General features: G+C 38.5%; 2 protein-coding genes across 19 annotated transcripts in view; one reads left to right on the top strand and one right to left on the bottom strand.

Annotated features, from left to right (window-relative positions):
* The window catches only part of CEP57L1 (centrosomal protein 57 like 1), a 68,968-nt gene extending 47,767 nt beyond the window's left edge, over positions 1-21,201 (bottom strand). For 3 of the 18 annotated variants that reach the window (XM_055114027.2, XM_055114031.2, XM_014345442.5), the window contains exons 1-3: positions 20,756-20,832; positions 16,045-16,139; positions 10,265-10,320 (exon numbers count right to left, since the gene is read on the bottom strand). Coding sequence is in view for 3 of the 18 variants with exons in the window: in XM_014345442.5 (XP_014200928.1) it covers positions 10,265-10,320; positions 16,045-16,088 (100 nt within the window). In the remaining 15 variants the exon portion in view is untranslated. Of the gene's footprint in view, positions 1-10,264; positions 10,321-16,044; positions 16,140-16,812; positions 16,918-20,755; positions 20,895-21,079 lie in introns of those variants that run through there. The other 15 variants (XM_055114029.2, XM_055114033.2, XM_055114026.2 and 12 more) reach the window with 12 other exon arrangements.
* Positions 21,202-21,495: 294 nt separating this feature from the next.
* SESN1 (sestrin 1) overlaps positions 21,496-26,580 on the top strand; it is a 106,452-nt gene continuing 101,367 nt past the window's right edge. The window contains exon 1 of the mRNA XM_063604972.1: positions 21,496-22,534. Within this exon, the coding sequence (XP_063461042.1) occupies positions 22,256-22,534 (279 nt within the window). The 5' untranslated portion in view covers positions 21,496-22,255. The remainder of the gene's footprint in view (positions 22,535-26,580) is intronic.

Here is a 26,580-nt window from a genome sequence, read left to right as displayed (position 1 = left end):
TTGACACCAGCCTGACCAACATGGAGAAACCACCTCTCTACTAAAAATACAAAATTAGGTGGGCGTGGTGGCATATGCCTGTAATCCCAGCTACTTGGGAGGCTGAGGCAGGAGAATCACTTGAACCTGGGAGGTGGAGGTTGCAGTGAGCCGAGATCATGCCATTGCACTCCAGCCTGGCCAACAAGAACGAAACTCTGTCTCAAAAAAATAACATAACATAAAATATAACATAACATAACATAACATAACATAACATAAAATGCTTAATAGGGAGGAAATAGAATTCCAGGAAATACCTAAAACAAATTTACTTTCCTTTTTTTGACCAAAACTCATAAAAATACAGATAAATCAAAATTGTTGAACTCAATTCTATAAAATGTATGTAGTCTTACTTATATAGTATATTCTTCATATCTGCAATAAAAGGCAAAATCTAAAAATATCAACATTTGAAAAGTATTACCACTTACAAGCTTTTACATGCTAAATTTAGTCTTAACAACCTTAAAGAATGCTATTACTATTACTACAGTCACTTTTTAACACATTAGGAAACAGATGAAAAGATTGGGTGACTTGGCTAATTGAATATGTATAAAAAATGAAGAGCAAAGCCAGAATTCAAACCCAGGTCTCCGGACTCTAACTGTGGACCCTTTTGATTTCTGTACTGCTTTCCATACATCATAAATAATCAAATTTTTCTTTATACTTGGCTTCAGATTTTTTTAAAAAAATAACAGATTTATTTTCTTAACGTTATTTATTTAAGCCAAAATTAAAATAAGTTTGCATTCCCTGAGTGCACACACCGACAATGGGTGGGCCAACTAATAAAACTACTGATAGCACATAGATGCCAGCTTAAAGTTAACATTTTTCCATTGTATAAATCCACAAACAGAGAAACATGTTTGGCTGAGCGTAATCTAATTTGTAAATTTCCCAAAGAAAACAAACATTACAACTACTAGAATTGTTTTCCCTACAAATAGAGTAGTGTGGAGACTACAACTGAGAACAACATGAAATTCCTTTAAAATGACACTCTGAAGGAGTGTCATTTCTCTCTTTTCTCTCCTTTTAAAAAAAAATACATATATACCCATAAATAAATATTTCCTACCATTTCTCCCTTTTATCCACTACTACCCCTAACTTCTAACAATGAAAGAATAAAAAATTAACAACAGAAGATTTTTGAAGTTGTTAATTTATAACTTTTACAAAATCAACTATCATTAATTTAGCCATATTTTAATGTATTTATTAATCATGGTTTATCTGATTAATTTAGTTGCTTTAACAAATATAGTTTTACATTTGTATTTTTATTAGTTTTATTTTAATTGGCAAATAATAATTGTATATATTTATGGGGTATAAGGTGATATTTCAATACATGTATACATTGTGGAATGATCATATCAGAGTAATTAGCATATCCATCACCTCAAATATTTACCATCTCTTTGTAGTGAGATATTTAAAATTATCTCTTTTAGCTATTTTGAAATATAATAACTATAGTCACCTTGCAGTGTAACAGAACACCAGAACTTATTTCTAGTAACTTAACTTTGTACCCCATTGATCAGCATCTTCCCTTTCCCTGTCCACGCCCTACAACTCTCCCACCTCTCTTCCCAAACCCTGCCCCTTGCCTCTGGTAACCACTATTCTACTCTCTACTTCTATGATTTTGACTTTTCTAGATTCCACATATAAGTGAGATTACAGAGTATTTGTTTCTCTGTCCCTGGCTTATTTCCCTTAATATGATGTCCTCTAGGTTCATCCATGTTGTTGAAAATGAAGAAATTTCCTGTTTTTTTTTTTTAAAGGCTAAACAGTATTCTGTTGTTTCTATATACATGAGGGGCTAACACCCAAAATATACAAAAAACTCAAACTATGAAACAACAAGAAAACAACCCTATTAAAAATGGGCAAAGGACTTAAATAGACATTTCTCAAAAGAAGGCATACAAATGGCCAATAGATATATACTTTAAAATGTTCAACATCTCTAATCATCAAAGAAATGAAAATTAAAACCACAATGAGATATCAGCTCATACCTGTCAGATTGGCTGTTATCAAAAAGATGAATGACAACAAATGTTGGCAAGGATGTGGAGAAAAAGAAACCCTTATACTCTGTAGGTGGTATTGTAAATTGACACAGTTATTTTGGAAAACAGTATGGAGGTTCCTCAGAAAATGAAAAATAGCATTACCATATAATCCAGCAATCCCACTGCTGGGTATATACCCAAAGCAAAAAAAAAAAAAAAAAAGTACAGAAAGGGGTGTCTGCACTCCCATGTTCACTGCAGCATTATTCACAATAGCCAAGAAATATATACAAACAACCTAAGTGTCCATTTACAGATGAATGGATTTTAACAATATGGCAAACATAGCTTTATTCTAGCAATGTCTGTACCCATTTGCCTTCCTTTATACTTCCTTAAGAGCAGGGACAACATCTTATTCATTATTCTATTACACTGGACTTTTTAACATGGCAGTCATTTAATAAGCATTTGGTAACTAAATTCAATTAATGTAATAGAAATACATACAACAAAATACATCTAATATTTAATAAATATTTACTACTGTATGTTAATACATACATTTTTTCACATTTAGCATCTCCAAAATCAGGATTCACATTTAAACTATATTTGGCAGCATTTTTTCTTTGTGATACATAAAATAATGCTGTGACTTATAATCTTTGACATCTTAGATTTAATGAAGAAGTCTTTACAAAAATATATATTGAGAGCATTTTTCTGATGCTATTAAATAGGTAAATGCAAAGTCATGATGAGTAAAGATGTGAGGGGGTATCCTGTATAGGTGGCTCCCCTCCCCCATCAAATCAGTGTATTAGATCTTCAAGAGAGAGAACTGTATTTTATTCATCATGTATCTCTCGGATGTGTTCGCAGGGGCTCAATAAAATGAGGTAAATAAGTAAATGAACACAAAAATTTTGATCTGAGGAGGACATGGGCTTTTCTCCGGAAGAGGGGAAAAGTTAGGGGAAGAGGGGACGATCCATGTTACAAAGAAAATTATGAAGATAAATTGGCTTAAAGAAATAAAGATACCTAAATATATATGCCGCCAATACAGGAGCACCCAGATTCATAAAGCAAGTTCTTAGAGACCTACAAAGAGACTTAGACTCCCACACAATAACAGTGGGAGACTTTAACACCCCACCTTCATGTTAGACAGATCAACGGGATAGACAATTAACAAGGATATTCAGGACTTGAACTCAGTTCTGGACCAAGCGGACCTAAGAGACATCCACAGAACTCTCCACCCCAAATCAACAGAATATACATTCTTCTCAGCACCACATCACACTTATTCTAAAATTGACCACATAATTGGAAGTAAAACACTCCTCAGCAAATGCAAAAGAACACAAATCATAACAAACAGTCTCTCAGACCACAGTGCAATCAAATCAGAACTCAGGATTAAGAAACTCACTCAGAACTGCACAACTACATGGAAACTGAATAACCTGCTCCAGAATAACTACTGGGTAAATAAATATTTCTGCCAGAAATAAAGATGTTCTTTGAAACCAATGAGAACAAAGACACAACGTACCAGAATCTCTGTGACATATTTAAAGGAATGTGTAGGGGGAAATGTATAGCACTAAATGCCCACAAGAGAAAGCAGGAAAGATCAAAATTCAACACCTAACATCACAATGAAAAGAACTAGAGAAGCCACGGCAAACAAATTCAAAAGCTAGCAGAAGACAAGAAATAACTAAGATCAGAGCAGAACTGAAGGAGATAGAGACACAAAAACCCTTCAAAAAAATCAATGAATCCAGGAGCCGGTTTTTTGAAAAGATCAACAAAATAGATACACGAATAAAGGAGAAAAGAGAGAAGAATCAAATAGACGCAATAAAAAATGATAAACGGGAAATCACCACCAATCCCACAGAAATACAAACTACCATCACAGAATACTATAAACACCTCTACGCAAATAAACTAGAAAATCTAGAAGACATGGATAAATTCCGGGGCACATACACCCTCCCAAGACTAAACCAGGAAGAAGTCGAATCCCGGAATAGACCAATAACAGGTTCTGAAATTGAGGGGGCAATTAATAGCCTACCCACCAAAAAAAGCCCAGGACCAGAGAGATTCACAGCCGAATTCTACCAGAGTTGAGGGGCTGGTACCATTCCTTCTGAAACTATTCCAAACAATAGAAAAAGAGGGACTCCTCCCTAACTCATTTATGAGGCCAGCATCATCCTGATACCAAAACCTGGCAGAGACACAACAAAAAAAGAAAATTTCAGGCCAATATCCCTGATGAACATTGATGCGAAAATCCTCAATAAAATGCTGGCAAGCTGAATCCAGCAGCACATGAAAAAGCTTATCCACCACGATCAAGTTGGCTTCATCCCTGGGATGCAAGGCTGGTTCAACATACACAAATCAAGAAACGTAATCCATCGCATAAACAGAACCAATGACAAAAAAACCCATGATTATCTCAATAGACGCAGGAAAGGCCTTTGACAAAATTCAACAACCCTTCATGATAAAAACTCTCAATAAAGTAGGTATTGATGGAACGCATCTCAAAATAATAAGAGCTATTTATGACAAACCCACAGCCAATATCATACTGAATGGGCAAAAACTGGAAGCATTCCCTTTGAAAACCGGCAGAAGACAAAGATGCCCTCTCTCATCACTCCTGTCCAACATAGTATTGGAAGTTCTGGCCAGGGCGATCAGCCAAAAGAAAGAAATAAAGGGTATTCAAGTAGGAAAAGAGGAAGTTAAATTGTCTCTGTTTGCAGATGACATGATTGTATATTTAGAAAACCCCATCGTCTCAGCTCAAAATCTCCTTAAGCTGATAAGCAACTTCAGCAAAGTCTCAGGATACAAAATCAATGCACAAAAATCACAAGTATTCTTATAAACCAATAACAGACAGAGAGCCAAATCGTGAGTGAACTCCCATTCACAATTGCTACAAAAAGAAAAAAATACCTAGGAATACAACTTACAAGGGATGTAAACGACCTCTTCAAGGAGAACTACAAACCACTGCTCAAGGAAATAAGAGAGGACACAAACAAATGGAAAAACATTCCATGCTCATGGATAGGAAGAATCAATATTGTCAAAATGGCCATACTGCCCGAAGTAATTTACAGATTTAATGCTATCCTGATCAAGCTACCATTGACTTTCTTCATGGAATTGGAAAAAACTACTTTAAATTTCAAATGGAACCAAAAAAGAGCCCGCATAGCCAAGACAATCCTAAGCAAAAAGAACAAAGCTGGAGGCATCATGTTACCTGACTTCAAACTATACTATAAGGCTACAGTAACAAAAACAGCATGGTACTGGTACCAAAACAGATATATAGACCAATGGAACAGAACAGAGGCCTCAGAAATAACGCCACACATCTACAACCATCTGATCTTTGACAAAGCTGACAAAAACAAGCAATGGGGAAAGGATTCCCTATTTAATAAATGGTGCTGGGAAAACTGGCTAGTCATATGCAGAGAGCTGAAACTGGATCCCTCCCTTACACCTTATACAAAAATTAACTTAAGATGGATTAAAGACTTAAACGTAAGACCTAAAATCATAAAAACCCTAGAAGAAAACTTAGGCAATACCATTCAGGACATTGGCATGGGCAAAGACTTTATGACTAAAACACCAAAAGCAATGGCAACAAAAGCCAAAAATTGATGAATTGGATCTGATTAAACTAAAGAGCTTCTGCATAGCAAAAGAAACTATCATCAGAGTGAACAGGCAACCTACAGAATGGGAGAAAATTTTTGCAGTCTATCCATCTGACTATCCATCTACAAAGAACTTAGACAGATTTACAAGAAAAAATCAAACAACCGTGTCAAAAAGTGGGTGAAGGATATGAACAGACACTTCTCAAAAGAAGACATTTATGCAGCCAACAAACGTATGAAAAAAAGCTCATCATCACTGGTCATTAGAGAAATGCAAATCAAAACCACAATAAGATACCATCTCATGCCAGTTAGAATGGCAATCATTTAAAAAGTCAGGAAACAACAGATGCTGGAGAGGATGTGGAGAAATGAAAATGCTTCTACTCTGTTGGTGGGAGTGTAAATTAGTTCAACCATTGTGGAAGACAGTGTGGCGATTCCTCAAGGATCTAGAACTAGAAATACCATTTGACCCAGTGATCCCATTACTGGGCATATACCCAAAGGATTATAAATCATTCTACTATAAAGACACATGCATACGTATGTTTACTGTGGCACTGTTCACAATAGCAAAGACTTGGAACCAACCCAAATGCCCATCAATGACAGATTAGATAAGAAAATGTGGCACATATACACCATGGAATACTATGCAGCCATAAAAAAGAATGAGTTCATGTCCTTTACAGGGACATGGATGATGCTGGAAACCATCATTCTCAGCAAACTAACGCAAGAACAGAAAACCAAACACCACATGTTCTCACTCATAAGTGGGAGTTGAACGATGAGAACGCTTGGACACAGGGAGGGGAACATCACTCACCCGGGCCTGTCACGGGGTTTGGTGCTAGGGCAGGGTAGCATTAGGAGAAATACCTAATGTAGATGATGGGTTGATGGGTGCAGCAAACCAACATGGCATGTGTATACCTATGTAACAAACCTGCACATTCTGCATATGTATCCCAGAACTTAAAGTATAATAAAAATATATATATACTTTTCATTCTAATATTTAAATGTTATAGATCTACAACCCACTAAAGATTCATACTTTTAAACAGTATTTACCAAGACTTGCTCTATGGAACACTGGTTTCAAAGGATGTTAATTGAAATTACTCCCTAAATTAAATGAATTTCCTGGCAAATAACTTTCAGGAAATTGGTAAAACAAAATTAACCTTCTTTACCTGCAAGTCTTGTCAGTATCTTTAATATGCTACTATCATTGTAAATTTCCAAAATGAAGATGAAGCATGCATTTTCCAAATTTATGTACAACAGAAACCTTTTTGGTGAATACTCTTAAGAGATTAGCATTCCACAGAACAGACTTCAGGTAATGTCTATAATGTTTATATACATAATCATCAAAGCAGCTCTACACAGGAGACTACTATTGAGATATTATGAGACATGTAATTGATAACAAGAAATAACAACTGATAATAGAAATAACGAAGAGCAAATTGTCCACAACATCCTTGTTAGAAATTTGTATTTCTAGTGTGGGAGAGTAAAGGAAGAGAAAGAGACTCTCCTACTAAAAACAAGTCACGAATTCTAGCATTTGTGTATTTAAGTTCACTTGATTTAGTAAATAATCAGTCTGGTATATCTGATGGAATGGCACATAAAAATTGCGAAGTTAGTGTACCTTCAAAAGTACTTAACAGAATCATGATATAGCCAAATCATTCAGTAGATGCTATAACATCTTCTTGTTAATATAATTCATGAAACAATACTGTGGTTTCTCTTCAGAGCATAAAAATCCTTCGCCTTTTTTAAATCAAGAAATAAGGAGGGCTCATAAATGAGATGGTAAAATTGAGTAACAGAATTCAAACAATTTGCATGAATTTATTTTGGAACAAGAAATAGAATTTGTCTCTCGTATTTTCTAAATTAATAAAGGCCAAAAAAATCACAGCACAAGGTCTCACAGGTATCATCTACCCCTTTTTGAACAGAGGAATGTAGGAAAATGCAATTAAGTCAAACAAAATAAGAAAAATGGGGCTGGCTGTGGTGGGTTACACGCCTGTAATCCCAGCACTTTGGGAGGCTGAGACAGGTGGATCACTGGAGTTCAGGAGTTCGAGACCAGCCTGGCCAAAATAGTGAAACCCTGTCTCTGCTAAAAATACAAAATTAGCAGGGCGTGGTGGCAGGTGAGGCAGGAGAATCACTTGAAACCTGGAGGCAGAGGTTGCAGTGAGCTGAGATCGCGCCACTGCACTCCACCCTGGGTGACGAGAGTGAAACTCTATCTCAAAAAAAAAAAAAAAAAAAAGAGAAAAATGTAGAACATTAAATATTGTAGTCCTTATAAGCTTTGGTGTCAGAGACTCCTCCAAAACACTACTGCTTACTGGTGGGGCATTACATTTAGATTCACTGGTGTGGACAACACTAGTTTCTAACTATTTCTGGGATCTTGTCCTAATTAGTAGCTTAACTTCTCCATAACTTTATATATTTATGAATTAAACAAAATGAATAACTTAATTTTGAGGTTTTCATCCATTTCTAAAATTCTATTAAAAGAGAGTTGTACTTACAAACATGAACTTATTTTTTCTTTTCTTTTTTTTTGATACAGAGTCTCTCTGTGTCACCCAAGCTGCAGTGCAATGGCACGATCTCGTCTCGCTACAACCTGCGTCTCCCAGGTTCAAGTGATTCTCCTGCCTCAGCCTCCCAAGTAGCTGGGATTACACGCAAGCGCCACCATGCCCAGCTAATTTTGGGATTTTTATTAGAGACGGGGTTTCACCATGTTGGCCAAGCTGGTCTCGAACTCCTGACCTCAAGTGATCCACCTACCTTGACCTCCCAAAGTGCTGGGATTACAGGTGTGAGCCACCATGCCCAGCCACAAATATGAACTTTTACTGAAGCTTTTGCCAAATTCTTGAGTTCTAAACCTGGGGTAACAATTAAGTTTTGTCTTCTCTGTGAATTCCCTTATGAATACCTTAATGCTCTTATTTAGACAACCATTAAGTCTAGATTTTTAAAAATAAAAAGAATCCATAATTTGCATTATTTAACAGGTATCTGAAACGCGTATTTTTCAGGCTTTAGAAAGACTATTAAGCAACTTATAAAATTATATGTAATAAGAAGGAAAATATAAAAAGTTCTGATTAATATGAAAGAGAAAACTCTCCTCTAACCTACACACAAAAGTATTAGATGATACATAACTTTAAAAAAATATATAGCCAAGCTCAAAAGAAAAAGGGGAAATGCCCAGATGCTAAAAACAGAGAGAAAATTCAAGCCAGAATTCGTGAATCATGGTTGGATTTTTTAAATGTTTAAAATGATTAAGAAAATCAGATTTATTTAAAAATATAAGTCTAATTTATTAGGTTCACAAAAGTTGCTTACTTAGGAAGATACTGCTTATTAGAATTGAAGGTCTGTTTTGATAATTGCTTAAGTATCTGATAAAATGATAGACTAAATTGAAAATTGTAGTTTGAAACGTATAAGAAATTTGTTTGTAAATACTATTACATATTTAAGGAGAATTTTATCTTTTATACTTACAAGTTAACCAAACATTAATTTTATTTCGTTAGTTTTTTGAGATAGAGTCTCACTCTGTCACCTAAGTTGGAGTGAAGTGGCGCGATTTCAGCTCACTGCAACCTTTACCTCCTGAGTTCAAGAAATTTTCCCGCCTCAGCCTCCTGAGTAGCTGGGATTACAGGTGTGTGCCACCATGCCATGCTAATTTTCTTTTTTTGTATTTTTAGTAGAGACGGGGGGGTTTCACCATGTTGGCTTAGGCTGATCTTGAACTCCTGACCTCAAGTGATCCACCAGCCTCAGCCTCCCAAAGTGCTGGGATTACAGGCATGAGCTATCATGCCTGGTCTTGAACATTAATTTTAAAAAAGCCAAAGTCCTTATTTCCTTGCAAAAACTACTATACTTAAAATAGATGTAGTACAACTTGTAAGTTAAACTCAAAGTCTTAGGGAAAACTGCATATAAAAAATGACAATTTTAATAAATGGAATACTAATTAAAATAAATGAAAAGTATTGAGTTTCAAGAAAAAGGTCCACATCTGACACTAAAAACACTAACTGACAACAAGGATACCCACTATCAGTAGTATTATTTAATAATGAATTGGAGATCCTGACAAAGGGACAAAACAGAAAAAGAAAATAAGATGTATAAGAGTGTAAAAATTGTTATCTGTAGGAAATATGATTTTCTATATAGGACAACCCAAGATAATCTAGATCAGTGGTCCCCAATCTTTTTGGTACCAGGGACAGGTTTCATGAAAGACGATTTTTCCACGGACCTGGGTTAGGGGTGGGGATGGGATGGTTTCAGGATGATTCAAGCCCATTGCATTTATTGTGAACTTTATTTCTATTATTATTACATTGTGATACATAATGAAATAATTATACAACTCACCGTAAAGTAGAATCGGTGGGATCCCTGAGCTTGTTTTTGCAACTAGACAGTCCCATCTAGGGGTGATGAGAGACAGTGACAGATCATTAGGCTTTAGATTCTCATAAGGAGTGTGCAACCTAGATCTCTCACATGCACAGTTTGCAAGAGGGTTTGTGATCCTGTGAGAATGCTACTGCTGATCTGACAGGAGGCGGAGCTCTGGGGGTAATGCAAGCAATGGAGAGCAGCTATAAATACAGATGAAGCTTCACTTGTTCACCTGTTGCTCACCCCTGCTGTGTGGTCTCGTTCTTAACAGGCCACGAACCGGTACCAGTCCATGGCCCGAGGGTTGGGGATCCCTAATCTAGATAATCTATCTAGAAAATGTAATTTCAAAACATACATTTGCACTATAGCATCAGAAACTGTATGAATCATAGGGATAATGGCAAATAAAAATTTGTAAGGGCATTGTGAAAAAGAACAAAAAGATGGTACTGTTTTTCTAGTTATTAAGATTGATTATGGTACTTCAGTCATTAAAATAGTGGTATAGGCCTGAGGTGAGACAAAAGGGACTGATACAAAAGAAAAGAGAGTAAATAAACTTCTACATATGTGGGAATTTGGTATATGAAAAAGAGGGCATTTCCATGGAGAAAGGATTGGCTATTCAATATTCACTATGCCAATATTCACTATACAGTGCTATCCACACTGTAAAATATAAACATATATCTCTACTCCATGCCAAACACAAAAATAAATTCCAGCTAGACTGAACATCTATACGTGAACAACAAACCTTTGTTTTAGAAGAAAATATAGAGTATGTTTCAGACTTTGGGTAAGAAGAGATTTCTTAAAACGACAATTTACAAATAAAAAAGAAAAAATGATAAAACTATATAAAAATTAAAATGTCTGTATAACAAAAAACATCATTGATGATATCTTTAAAAAAGAAACATATATAACATAAAAGATTAGTATCTGAAATACAGAAACAAGTTCTATCCTATAAATTATTAAGAAAAACACAAAGGTCAATTAACAAAGGAACAAAAGGTACAATGGAAGTTAAAAGACAAGAAAACACGAATAGCTAAAAGGACAAAAACATTCTACTTCATTGATCAGGAAAATGCAAATTTAAACAATACAGAAATTATTTTACACCCATTAGATTGAAAAAAATTTTAAAAGAAGCCTATCAGGACCCAGTGCAGTGGCTCATGTCTGTAATCCTAGCACTTTGGGAGGCTGAGGTGGGAGGACTTCTTGAGCCCAGGAGTTCAAGATCAGCCTGGGCAATACTGTGAGACCCTGTTTCTACAAAAAAAAATTTTTTTAATTAGCTGGGTGTGGTGGCACACACATGTGTTCCCAGCTACTTGTAGGGCAGAGGTGGGAGGATCGCTTGAGCCCGGGAGGTTGAGGCTTGCAGTGAGCTGTGATTGTGCCACTGCACTCTGGTCTGGGCAACAGAGTGGGATTCTGTCTCACAAAACAAAACAAACAAACAAAAAACAAACAAAAAAACACGCCTATCAATATTAAGTTTTGTCAAGGATGTGGGGAAATGAAAATTCCCATGAACTGCCAGTGGGAGTGTAAACTGGTAAAACAAAACATAACTTGAAAAATGTGATCCTGTGTATATCCTATAACTCAGCAATTCCACTTCTCCGAATTTATGAGTGAACCCTAGAGAAAATGGCACATATCTGGACATATGTATAATGATGTTCACTGCTGCACTGATTGCAACAGAAAAAAATTTTTTTTAAAAATAAATATACATTAATAGGGACTGGATAAATAAGTTGTATCATATTCATACAATGAAACACTATACACCAGCTAAAATTTAAAAACAAGATCTACATTTAGCAACACAGATAAGCTCTGAAAATATATTGTTGAGTAAAACAGAAAGTAAGTTACAGATAGTAAGATATCTTCTATGTAACATTTTTTTAAAAGACAAAGACAATATATGACTGTGCCAAGAGCACTTTCACAACCTATGTGATATTTTATTTCATTGAAAAAAAAAAAAAAAAAACTAAAGTAAACTAGGTAAAATGTTAACATTTGTTCATTCCAAGGGGTAGTTTAAAAGGGTATTTATTTTGTTACTCTTATTTTTTGTTTGAAATATGTAATGCTTTTAAAAATGACATATAATTTTAATATCTTACCCCTATATATATATATTCATGTAAAATGTGGATAAGGAAAATAAGTAGAAAAATAAGAATAGAGTCAGTAGTGAGACTGGTTTATAAAATTCATATTGTATGTTGCGTATATTGCTAGAGCTCGCTCACAAATCTTTCAAGAAGAGCAAAATGAAAATAGATTCAACAATTATTGGTTTTTAAAAATCTATCCATTAATATATGTCAGAAATACTAGAGATTTAGTCATTCAAAGCATACTATAGTAAATTTGGAGACACCAAAAACAGAAAAACTGGAGAAAATACTGAAGAGTAAACTTGATTTAAGTGGTTTACTCATTTATTCCTGAAAGATGGAACCAAAATAACATAGAAAAAAGGGGCATGGTATTCTGAGAATAGTATGTATGACAGTGTTTCAGAAAATATGTTTTTGAAGGTCTGAAAAGAATATCATTCAAATCAATCTTGTTAAGGAATTCAAATCGACCTTGTTAAGGAAAACCTAAAAATAAAATATACAGATTCAAATTAAGAGCCTTTATGATTCATTTGGGCAATACACATATACCCCACACATAAAAGTACACATATAGTACTTGGTTGACAAGACATTTTTCAACAAGCCAAAAGAAAAACTAAGGAAGCATTTAGAGGCAAAACTGCTTATGCTACTATACAGTAAATAATTAGTATAATTTCCTTTAAAAACTTAAGTTGAAGTCAGTTATCATAGAAAGAGATATTTTAAGTTTACATGGCTTCAGTGTTTCATTGTAGAGAAGGGTCAAACTATTGTGGAAAAATCACAGGTTGATTTTTGCAACCTTGTAAGACTAGGCAAAAAAGTAGCAAAAAAACAAAAACAAAAACCAGCAATGTAGACAAGTAACAAGGTAATTCAATTGGAGAATAATATTCTTAATTGTAGAAAGTCTTCCTAACAATTTTCACTTACAGCACTCAGCCAACTGCACATGCTGACAACAGATAACTAAAATGGAACTGTTAGTCCGGTTTCCTGATACGTTCCAGATAAAGTTCTCCCTGGCCTCATCTTTAGGCTGACTTCAGGTCTCTCTCTCAAGGAACAGTTTTGAAGAATGGCACCAATATAGTTGTACAGATTCAGTATAATGGTCTTTAAAAAAAAGTTTTTCACCTTTTAATATTATTGATCAAAATAATAATTTCAGATCCAGCAGAAACTTTTTAATAAAAACATAAATCTAGGCACAGACCTTATACCTTTTACAAAAAAAAACTAAAAAATGGATCATAAACCTATATGCAAAACACAAAGCTGTAAAAGTTCTGGAAGACAGGAGAAAATCTACATGACCCTGGGTATGGCAATGACTTTTTAGCTACAACACGAAAAGCATGATACATGAAAGCTGGACTTCACTAAAATTAAAAATTTCTGCTTTGCAAAAGACACTATTAAGAGAATGAACAGACAAGCCACAGACTTGGAGAAAATATTTACAAAATGCAGGTCTGATATAGGACTTGTGTGTCCAAAATATACAAAGCACTCTTAAAACTCAATAGTAAGCTGAGCGTGGAGGTGCATGCCTGTAGTTCTAGCTACTTCGGAGGCTGAGGCAGGACTGCTTGAGCCAACAGGTTACAGTGATCTATGAAAGCAACACTGCACTCCAACCTGGATGACCTAGCGAGACCCTGCCTCTAAAAAACAAAAACACTCAACAGTAATAATAATTTAAAAATGGACAAAAGATCTGAAAAGACACCTCACCAAACATGATACACAGGCAGCAAATAGGCGTATGAAAAGATGCTCAACATATGTCATTGGGGAATCACCAATTAAAACAATAATGAGATACCATTACATACCTATTAGAACAGCTAAAGTCCAAAACACTGATACCACCAAATCCTGGCAAAGGTGGGGCGCAACAGGAACTCTCATTCATTGGTGGGAAATAGAAAATGGTACTGCTGCTTTGAAAAACAGCTGTGTGGCCGGGCGCGGTGGCTCACGCCTATAATCCCAGCACTTTGGGAGGCCGAGGCGGGCAGATCACGAGATCAGGAGATCGAGACCATCTTGGCTAACACGGTGAAACCCCGTCTCTACTAAAAATACAAAAAATTAGCCGGGCGCGGTGGCGGGCGCCTGTAATCCCAGCTACTCAGGAGGCTGAGGCAGGAGAATGGCGTGAACCCGGCAGCGGAGTTTGCAGTGAGCCGAGATGGCGCCACTGCAGTCCAGCCTGTGCGAAAGAGTGAGACTCCGTCTCAAAAAAAAAAAAAAGAAAGAAAAGAAAAACAGCTGTGAGTTTCTTACAAAGCTAAACATAGGGTTACCTGAGATCCAGCAATCATATTCCTAGATGAGTTAAAAATTTATGCCCAGAAAAAGCCTGCACATAAATTTGTAGGACACTTTATTCATAATTGATAAAAACTGGAAGCAACTAAGATGTCCTTCAAAAGGTGAATAAGCAAACTGTGATATATCCATACAATGGATTATTTTTCAGTGATAAAAACGAATGAGCTCCCAAGCCATACATATAAAGACATAAAATAACTATAAATGCACATTGCTAAGTAAAGGAGCCAGTCTAAAAGGCAACATACTGCATGATTCCATGGTCCATGACCAAAGTTAGCAAAACCTCTCAATATCTGTTCCCTAATTAATTACTCTTCTAAAATGTAACTGTGAAAATTTACTGATCTAAAGAAGTTCTTCTAAATTCCATAACATCTATTGATATGTTGCAGCAAAAAAGGCAGACTGTTTTGTTTTGTTTTTTTCCTAAGACAGAGTCATACTCTGTCACCCAGACTGGAGTGCAGTGGTGCGATCTTGGCTCACTGCAACCTCTGCCTCCCAGGCTCAGGCGATTCTCCTGCCTCAGCCTCCTGAGTAGTTGGGACTAGAGGCATGTGCCATGATGCCTGGCTAATTTTTGTACTTTTAGTAGAGATGGACTTTCACCATGTTGGCCAGGATGGTCTCGAACTTCTGACCTCAGGTGATCCACCTGCCTCGGCCTCCCAAAGTGCTGGGATTACAGGTGTGAGCCACCATGCCCAGCCAAAAAGCAGACATTATGAATATAAGAACTCTGAATTAAACAATGTGAAACTGTATCACATTAAATAAAATTTTATGTGACCAGTAATTACATTTCCTAGGCTACAGATTCTGTAAACTTTCTTTCTTTCTTCTTTTTTTTTTTTTTGAGACAATCTCACTCTGTCACTCAGGCTAGAGTGCAATGGAACGATCTCAGCTCACTGCAACCTCTGCCTCCTGGGTTCAAGCGATTCTCCTGCCTCAGCCTCCCAAGTAGCTGGAATTACAGGCGCCCACCACCATGCCTGGCTAATTTTTGTATTTTCAGTAGAGACGGGGTTTCACCGTCTTGGCCGAGCTGGTCTCAAACTCCTGACCTCAAGTGATCAGCCCACCTCAGCCTCCCAAAGTGCTAGGATTATAGGCATAAGCCACTGTGCCCGGCTTTGTTTTTTTTAGGACGAACTTTCTAACATGTTTTTATTATAATGTACCCTCGTCCATCCATTAATTACTTTGTGTTTTTGTAAATGATAGATAAATATGCCATACCTTTGAAAGTTCTGTGGCATTATATCATTCTTCCATTCATTCATTCCTTTATTCTTGCGTCACACATTTATTAAGTTTGTACTAGGTACCAGGCACTGTACTCAGAGGTAGAGATAAGATGATCAACAAAAACAAGCACAGTAGTTCCTCTTGTGTGCTTAAGCTCTACTGAAATAAACACACTTTAATCAAATCATGGCACAACTGCAAAACTAATTGGTAACATAAGAGCAACTCAAGGTTTACGGTGCAATAAGTCTATTTACAAGAAGAGTATTTAATTAGATCAGGGACACCTCTGAGAAAATGATTATTTGAGCAAAGACCTGCAAGAAGAGGAGTTAAAGACAGGCTAGAACAATCTGGACAAAGAACACAGTAAAAGAGTGCTGCATCCATACTTGCTGTCTCCCATACTCTACTAAATAAAAGTACCCATTGTTGGGCACGGTGGCTCACGCCTGTAATCCCAGCACTTTGGGAGGCTGAGGCAGGTGGATCACGAGGTCAGGAGATCGAGACCATCCTGCCCAACATGGTGAAACCCTGTCTCTACTAAAAATACAAAAATTAGCCGGGCATGGTGGCGGGTGTCTGTAGTCCCAGCTACTCAGGAGGCTGAGGCAGGAGAATCACTTGAACCCGGGAGGCGGAGCTTGCAATAAGCCGAGATAGCGCCACTGCACTCCAGCCTGGGCGACAAGAGCAAAAACTCCTTCTCAAAAATAAATAAATAAATAAAAATAAATAAATAAATAAAGTACCCACCTGGCTTTTGTACCCTTTACTCCACCAAAAGTTTCTTATCAAGATCCCAATGACCTCCATGTTGCTAAATGTACTGGTCCATTATGAATCCTCATCTCATTTGACCTACAGCAACATTTAACATAACTTATTTTTCCTTCCTCCTTAATTACTTTCTTCATTTTGCTTCTAGAACACCTACTGAACAGTGGGTTTTCCTCTGTTCACTGGCTGCTCCTTCACAGTCACCTTTGCAGAGAACTCCAAATCCACCGAAACTCCATAGAATATCACTTTTGGTGATATCAACAACTGCTATCAAAACACTACTATAAAATCCAAAATTATATCTATTGCCAGATCTTTCTCCTCACTTCTGGACTCATTTATTCAACTGCCTCCTCCACCTCCACATCTCAATGTGAATTTCTTAGAGGCATCTCAAACTTAACGTGGCCAAGCTAAAATACCAACCTTTCCTCTCTCTCCCATTCACAAATCTGCAGATTTTCCCATAACAGTAAATGGCACTTCCTCCATTCTAGTTACTCAGGTTAGAAACTTTGAAGCCATTTTTGACTCTTACTCTCACACAATCTGTCAGGAAAATCTGTTGGCTATACTATCAAAATGTATCCAGATTCTGTCACCTGGATTATTACTTTAGTTTCCTAACCAGTCTCTCTGCTTCCACCCTTGCTTCCCTATGGTCTATGCTCAACACAATTTAAAAGAAATATTCACTTCAGGCCAGTTGCAGTGGCTTATGCCTCTAATCTCAGCACTTTGGGAGGCTGAGGCAGGAGGATCACTTGAGGCAATCACTTGAGGAGTTCAAGACCAGCCTGGGCAACACAGTGAGATCCTGTCTCTATAAAAAGACAAAAATTATCTCAGTTATGTAATTTCAGTTAAAAAAAAGGAAAAAATACAAAATTAGCTGGGCTTGTTGGCACGTGCCTGTAGTCCCAACTACCTGGGAGACTGAGGTGGGAGGATTACTTGAGCCCAGGAGTTCAAGGATGCAGTGAGCTATGACTATACTCCAGCCTGGGTGACATAGTCAGATTCTGTCTCAGGAAAAAAGAAAGAGGCCGGGCACGGTGGCTCACACCTGTAATCCAGCACTTTGTGAGGCTGAGGTGGGTGGATCACTTGAGGTCAGGAATTCAAGACCAGCCTGACCAACATGGTGAAACCCTGTCTCTACTAAAAACACAAAATTAGCCAGGTATGGTGATGCATGCCTGTAATCCCAGCTACTTGGGAGGCCGAGGACGAAGAATCACTTAAACTTGGGAGGTGGAGGTTGCAGTGAGCCAAGATTGTGCTATTGCACTCCAGCCTGGGCAACAAGAGCAAAACTCCGTTGAGACAGAGGGAGAGAGAGAGAGAGAGAGAAAGAGAGAGAAAGAAAAGTAGTCATTTTTTAAAAGTCAGATCATGCCCTCATCTGCGCAAAACTCTCCAATGCTTTCCCAACCCAATTAAAAATGTTAGTCCTTTCAGTCACCTACATGTTCTCCTACCATTACTTCCTTTCTCTGTGACCTCATGTTATTCTCCTCTTTGTACTCATTGTGCTCCAGCCACACTAGCCTTCTTGCTATTTCTCAAATGTGCACTCAGGCTCCTGCCCAAGGCCTTTGCACTAATTCTCTTCATTAGAATGCTATTTGCCCAGGCATCTACATGGTTTATTCCCTCCCCTACTTCATATCTCAATTGTCCCCTTCTGGATTATGTCTTTTCTAACAACCTTATTTAAAAGTGAACCTTGCCCCTCACATCCTGGCACTCCCCATTCCCCTTCCCAGTTGTTTTATTCTCCACTGCATTTGTCTTCATTTCATTTACTAAGTGTTTTACATATTTATTATCTCTCCTCAGTAGAATGCAAGCTCTATGACAGTAGGAATTTTTATATATTGTGGTCAATGCTGTATCTTCAATGTCCTGTTATATAAAAGGGACTCAACAGAGATTTGTTGAGTAAATGCGTGGGTGAAATGGAATATGAGAACCAATGACTGAAAAATGGACTGTATGGCTGATCTGGAGAGCAATATGTGAAGTTAGTCTGAAAGAGTACCAGATGATGTCAGGCTTTATAAAGGAGTTTTGTCTTTAACAGTAGTAGGACACCACTGAATAGTTTTAACCAAGAGAAAATCTGATCAGATCTGCAGTTTCAAAAAATCATTCTGGCAGATATAATGGAGAACTAATGGAGGAGGGTCATTGTGAATAATTGCTACTATAGTGGTCTTGAGAGATTATCGCAGTTTGAAGACAGGTGAAGAGAAAAATATATTTGAAGGATATTTTGGGAGATAAAGTTGGCAGAACTTCATAATAATTTGGCCATAGAAGTATGAAGGGCAAGAAGAAATAAAGAATAATGTTTAGCTTTCAAATTTTCACAAGTAGATGGATAGTAGTGTCCTTTGCTGAAATAAGGAACACTGAAAAAGAATTAGATTCATAAGAGATAACTATGCATTTGGTTTTAGGCATGTTGAGTTTGAGATGCTTTTGAGATATCCAGGAAGAAATATCCAAGAGATATTGTGAAAGCTGAGAGGTGAAGCTGAATGGAGCTATTCATTTGAGAGTCATAGGTGTTGGTGAAGCCATGGGTATACATGAGATCATATTTAACTACAGCATAAAAAGGCACCCAGCCTTAAGAAACTACCCGACCCTTTATGGGCTGGATAGAGGATGAAGATCCCAAAAAGGAGATGAAAACGGAATGGTTTTTGTTTTGCTTTTTCAATCATACTCATAAGTTATTCCCTTTTTAAAATTCAGATTCAAACTAGAAGTGTCAGAATGTAACAAGGCTTTTGAAATTAGACCAATTCATCAGAACTATGCATCTATTCAAAAATAGCTCACTTACAGAAACGATGTAAAGAATTCACAATACCTGTCTCTTTGTAGCTTCTAAGTGCATCAATACACAAAAAGCACCCTTCCCGTCCCACCCCACACCGCCAACCAAGTATGCATGATTTGGCTTACTGACGTTTCCTGAAAGTACCCTATCTCTCACTCTGGGCCTTAGCATATGCTGTTCTTTTGGTCTTCATTTCCCCTGGGATGAAGATTTCCCTGACTTTCCAAGATTGGGCTAAGTCATCTCCTTCTAGACATCCCAGTGATATCATATATTATTGTAACCGTATGTCTAACAACTAGTTCCTCTAACTAGTAAGACTGTCTTTTTCATTGTTGTATACTCAGTGCCTAGCAAGATGAAATTTTTAGAATTTAGTGCAATGCAATTCTGCAATGTAAAGAATTAAAATCTACACAGATTATCAGTCCACTGATGGCCGTTCAAACCTCGACTTTTCTCAAATAATAACTTTTTAAAAGCAAACTAATTTTAAGCAAATGACTGAATCTTTTGAAAAAGTCGACTAAGTTTTGGAGACTTTTACGGTTTTGCTTTCTTTTTCCTGCTGTATCCTTAAAGCCTGCAAGAATTCCTATCTAGGAATACTGGGGATTCTTTTACGAGATGGATTTGACAACTTGCTTTCAAAGCCCTGCCTAGGATTTCATTTGACTGAGCAAATAAAGCCCAGAACATCCCTAAGCAAAGGCAAACAAAGGTGCAAATGCGCAGAGATCCCAAATCCACCCCGCGTGTGTCCACAGAAAAGGGCGGAATCAGAGGCAGCAGCGCGAAGCTCCAGTTTCCACAGCATCCTTCCTTCTTGGCCTTACTTAGGCCGTTCCCTGCGACCCTTGGGATCAGGATCCCAAATCCTTGCCTCACCCACCACACCCCGCGCTTGGGCAGCTGGACTAGTCCTTCCCACGCAAGTCACTGGAAAAAGTCCTTGGACTAAGGGAGGCCACCCTAGATGGCTTTGTCTCCAAAATCCCAGAGGAAATGGAGGAAGGAAAAACCCTGTCAAGGAAAGGTGACAACCCAGCTTACAGTGCTTACCAAGCAGACGCTCTCAGTCAGCCCCTGCCACCGCTAACCGTTGGTTCGCGGGCACCCACAGGCAACGTCGCGGTGGCCCCTGGGGGTTGTAGTTTCTGTCGCAAACAAAACGCGCCGGCAGCATCGAAACTACATTCCCCACAAGTCAAAGCGAAGACGTCCTTCCGACTTAAATCTGGGGTTTGGAGTAATAAAGAGGCCGTCACTACTTTTAGGGTGATCTTAAATGTAGACTCAATTTCTTCCAGGAGTCCCTTCGCGCCCTCTTTCTTTGTCGTGCTTGTTTTATGTGTGACGAAGTCTCAGTGTACTTCTACGTCTTACTTTTTCCTTCCCCTTCTCCAGGACAGAGTCCAAACGTCCGGGAACGGAAACCGCCTCAGGGCGCAAGCTTAGCGCCTCCGGGAGCGCTTGGCCCAGTTCGCAGTCACGCATGCGTAGCAGCCGGCAGTGACTGGCAGCCGCGCGCGGCGCACTTGGGGTCCGGAGGTAGCCTGCCAGAGGGCGGGGCTTTTTCCTAAGGCTTTGCCTCGGCGGGTCGCGTCTGCCTGGGCGGGGAAGAAGGCGCTGGGGCCGGGGCGGCTCCCGGTTTGTGCCGGGCGGAGAAAGGGGAGGGGCTGGGGGTGAGGACCCCGTCTCCACTCCCTGCTCCCGCCCTCTGGGCTGATCCCCACCGATGGGGCTGGGCGAAGGGCGGGCTTTGCGCCTCGGGCCCCGCCGCCCCGCCAGCTCCGCGGCCCAGCCTGGCGCTCGAGGATTGCCAGGGCCGCCCTGTGCCCTCTGGCTTGGCGGTGGTGGGCGAGGGCTCAGGGATCGGAGAAGTAGCGTCTTCCCGGGGGTGCCGAATTGGCGGGGCTGGGGGACGCTTTTTTTCACCGCCGCCCGCCGAGACTACGGCTGCCCGAGACTGCCGCCCTCCGACAGCGCCCAAGCCTCCGGCCGCTGCGGCCAGTGGGCCAGGGTTCGGCGAGCCTTCCCTGCCGGCGCCGGCCGGCTGCTGAGGCGCTGGGAGGAGCTGCGGAGGGCGGGGACTGGTGTCGGAGAAGGGGCGGGGTGGGAACGCCGGAGAGAACCCGGTGGCTGCACAGACAAAAAAGCCCCGAATGGCTGGAGGGCGTTCAACTGTTAACAGCCTTTTGGGGCAGAGCATGGATTTGACAGCTCCACAACGTGAGGATATCCACTGACCCCGCGAGACGGAGGAGAACGCTTCCCCGAAATTCTCTGCCCACCAAAGCCAGCGCTGCAAGGTTGCAACTTTCCAACTTTGTTTTTCCAGAAAGAAGACTGCCCTTTCGTGTACAAGGAGAGGGTGAGAGGGTGATCTAGCTTGTAGATCGGCTGAAGGCACCAGTGGTTCCAAATGTCACCCAGATGTGTGTTTTCATGACGATTTGATTTCTCTGATTTTATTTTTACGTTTTTCATTTTAAAAATACAAAGCAATTTTTTGGGGCATGCTGAAAGGTAACTGAAGACCGCAAAGGAAAAACTATTGTCATGGCTGAAGGAGAGAATGAAGTGAGATGGGATGGACTCTGCAGCAGAGATTCAACTACTAGGGAGACAGCACTGGAAAACATTAGGCAAACCATTTTGAGGAAAACCGAGTATCTTCGTTCGGTGAAAGAAACACCTCATCGTCCATCAGACGGGCTTTCAAATACCGAGTCTTCGGATGGGTTGAATAAGCTACTTGCTCATCTGCTTATGCTTTCTAAGAGGTGTCCCTTCAAAGATGTGAGAGAGAAAAGTGAGTTTATTCTGAAGAGCATCCAGGTAAGGAAGAGCATTTTAAATACAACTATGTCTCTAGTACAGTTAAATTTTACTTGCCGTTATTCACGTTGTTTGTTTCTATTAGGTTGTTATGTAAACTTTTATTATGAGTTTACATCTTTAGAGTGTTCTGTAAGTAAACAAGTAGTGTTTTTCTAGAGTTTTAGGCAGAAACTGCTTTGCTCCTGGAAGAATATATGAAACTACAGTTAATTCCAAGTAAATACTTGTTTTTCCTTATATTTCTTTTTACATGTTGTTGGAAAATGTAGCCAGTGTTTTTTTTTCACATTGTCACAGTGTTCTGAGTGTAAAGGCTCACATTTAAAAGCCTCTAAAATGATAAAGGATATTAAATGTTTCCTAGTCAGCCTGTTCAAGATAATTGGTGGAACAATTTTCTCTTATTTTTAAAAACAAAACAAACCAGGATGTGTTCTCTAAATGCAACCTCTCTTTTTTCAAAAAGAGAATTATATAAAATAATAAAAACCTATCTTAAAAGAAGCTAACATCTTCATGTTGAAAAGGTGGACCCAGGTGGGGTATTTGATAGAAACACTTTTATGGCAAATTGCTCAACTAGCTTTCTCTGTGTTTGCCTGAATTGTTTCTTTTTCACATGTGTAGCTATTTAAGATATGAGTGCAGCAGGTTAAAAATATTATAGTTTTTCCTCCATTTCGTTCATAATTTATCCTGTTTTATTACAAGGTGTCTTAGAATACTTTTTTTTAAGTTTTTAGATATTGACAATATTCAGCAACACCTTATATATGCTTGTCAATCTTTACATTTCTCAATCCACCTGTGTTGTCCAAAGTCCTGTATGAGAGATTTTTAAAATTTAAAATGTACTTGGGTAACTATGTAAGTTAAAAGTGACAGTTTTTATATACTGGCTTGAATTTAGTTTAAAGCAACAGAAAAATAATATCCACAAAATGAAGACTCTATTTAAGATCTTGGGATATTTCTTCTCACTAACACTTTGGAAACAATTGTTACAATTCAGAGTTACCCGAGAGGAGTTAATATACTAGGTAACTGAAGTTTACCCTTTGAAACACAAAAAGTTATTTCTCTATCTTCTAGACTGTAGTGACTGTAACAACCATTTTTGTCCATAATGGGGTCATCATTATGCATATCAACTATTGTTGTGCAGCAAAGGGTGGAGGACTGACTATATGATCCATTAGTTTTTATATTTTTGTGTGTAATTTTTATAGTTTTTCTGTTCTTTCCTTTGCCGTCAGGATACTTGACTTTGGTCTCTTCCTGATCTTTCATTTTGCTGCTTAATTCATATTGGAATGGGAAACCAGATAACCAATCGTGTTAAGAGTTATATTGAAAATAAAAGTAAGCAGGCTCTGGGGAGCATAGTATCAAAGGATTTCAATATAATGATAAATAAGTGGGTACTGGAGTCACAGTTGGGCTCAAATTCCACTCCTTTACTAATGTCCTTGCCTGTAACCTTGGGCAAATTCCTTGACCTTTCTTAGCTTGGATTTCCACATCTGTAAAATGGGAATAACAACACAGAGCTCTTGTGGGAATTAAATCAGATGTAAAGTACTCTGGTATATATAGTAGATGCTCCTCTCCCTTTCATAAGTGAAATACATAGACTATGCGATATATATTTCAAGACTCTTTCATCCTGCAAAAGGACTCAGGAATTTCCTGGGAAGGTTCCCTATAGACTTATACTCTTTTTTTCCATCTCTGCATCTATTGTACAATTATAAAAGGCAATTTACTTATATTGTGTTATAAGCACATGCTTTTGTGTCTGTCTCCCATAGGAAGGCTGTGAGTTCTTAAGAGTACTGGCTGGGACCTGGAAGCTACTAAATAAATATCCAGTGGATGAACAAATTTATACTTTCTTTCTGTTTTTCATCAGTAGTCTGAATAGATGAAGTTTTCAGTTTAGGGAGTTTCCACCCCAGCATCATTCATTTATGCTTGCAGTTATGCAACAAATGTTTATTGAACTCCTGCTGAATGTCATTCTGAGAACTGAGGACCAGTGGTAACAATTTTGACATCATACCAAAGGGAAACAGACCATAAAGAAGTAAACAAATATAAAATTTAATTTTAGATAGTAAGGGAAAGCTTTCCTGAGGCAATGACATTTAAGCAGAGACATGATAAATGAATAAATATTATCCATGTAAAGGTGAGATTTGTGAGGGGACATTCCGGACATAGGGAACGGTATGTATGAAGGCCTCATGACAAGGAGAGCAGATGAGTTCTAGGAGCTGAAAGTAATGCAATATGGCTGGGGCAGACAGTTTGAGGGTGGCGTGAATAGCTTAAGAGGACATACTCTGGAGTTTGGCAGACCTGGCTCCGATACTGTCATGTGTCTCTTAATGACGGTGATACACTCTGAGAAATGCATTGTTAGGTGGTATCATATTTGTTTGAACATCATAGGGTGAAATCACACAAACCTAGATACTACACACCTAGGCTATGTGTTATATAGCCTGTTGTTTCTAGGCTACAAACCCGTACAGCGTGTCACTGTACTGAATACGCTTTGGCAATTGTAATGCAATGGTAAGTATTTGTGTATCTAAACATAGAAAAGGTAGAGTAATAATATAGAATTACAATTGACCCTTGAACAGCATAGGTTTGAACTGCATGAGTCCACTTATAGGAAGATTATTTTTTCAATAGAAGTTATACTAAGTTGGGCGGGGTGGCTCACACCTGTAATCCCAGCACTTTGGAAGGCTGAGGTGGAAAGATCTCCTGAGGTCAGGAGTTGGAGCCCAGCCTGAACAACATAGCAAGACCCATCTCTACAAAAAGTCAAGAAAAAAAAATTAGCTGGGTGCAGTGGAGCACACCTGTAGTACCAGCTATTCAGGAGGCTAAGGCAGGAGGATCGCTTGAGCCCAAGAGTTCGAGGTTGCAGTGAGCTGTGATTGTCTCATTGCCCTCCAGCCCTCTGGCGACAGAGCAAAACCCTGTTTCAAACAAACAAACAAACAAACAAAAGTTACACTTGAGTATGCCTGCCTCTTCTGCCTCTCCTTCTGCCTATTCCACCTCTATCACCCCTGAGATAACAAGACCAACCCCTCCTCTTGATCCTCCTCCTCAGTGTACTCAAAGTGAAGACCGTAAGAATGAAGATCTTCATGATTATCCACGTCCACTTAATGAATGGTAAATATATGATCTCTTCATTATGATTTTCTTAATAACATTTTCTTTTCTCTAGCTTATTTTATTGTAAGAATACAGTATATAATATGTATAACATACAAAATATGTGTTAATTGACTGTTTATATTATCAGTAAGGTTTCCAGTCAACAGTAGGCTATTGTTGGCTAAGTTTGGAGGGAGTCAAAAGTTAAACACAGATTTTCAACTGTGTGGAGGGTTGGCCCCCTAACCCCCTTGTTGTTCAAGGGTCAAGTGTGTAATCTTATGAGGCCACTGTTGCATATGGGGGTCCATCATCAGCTGAAATGTTATGCAGTATGGGACTGTACTTTATTAACTCTACAACTTTGAATAAGTTACATAATCTCTCCTTGATTCAGTTTCCTCATCTGCAAAATGAGCATTATGCTTATGGTTCCTGCCTCACAATGTTGCTGTGAGAATAAAATAAATGATGTTTGCAAAGCATAGCACAGTGCCTAGCATAAAAGAAATGCTCAGTTAATGTTAGGTATGCCTGCTATTACTAGGCAGAAACCAGATCCCAGACGGGCTTATAGGCTATTTAAGGGTTGTGGACTTTATCATAGAAATAATGGAAGCCACTGGGGGATTTTGAGCAAGGTAGTATAGTGATTGATAGTGTGTCAGAAGGATCACTCTAGAGAATGGATTTCCATGGTCAAAAGTGGATGTGTGACATCAATTAGGAGGTTGTCCTACTAGCCTATGACAAAAGTGATAGTGGACTAGGATGTGAGGTAGGGCAGGAGGGAGTGGAAAAAATTAAAATGGGTCTGATAGATATCAAGGAGTTAGAAACCACAGGATATAGTATTTAGT

This window comes from Pan paniscus, chromosome 5 (genome assembly GCF_029289425.2).
Source record: "Pan paniscus chromosome 5, NHGRI_mPanPan1-v2.0_pri, whole genome shotgun sequence".
NCBI lineage: Eukaryota > Metazoa > Chordata > Mammalia > Primates > Hominidae > Pan > Pan paniscus.
This window is presented reverse-complemented; position numbering and strand designations above follow the sequence as displayed.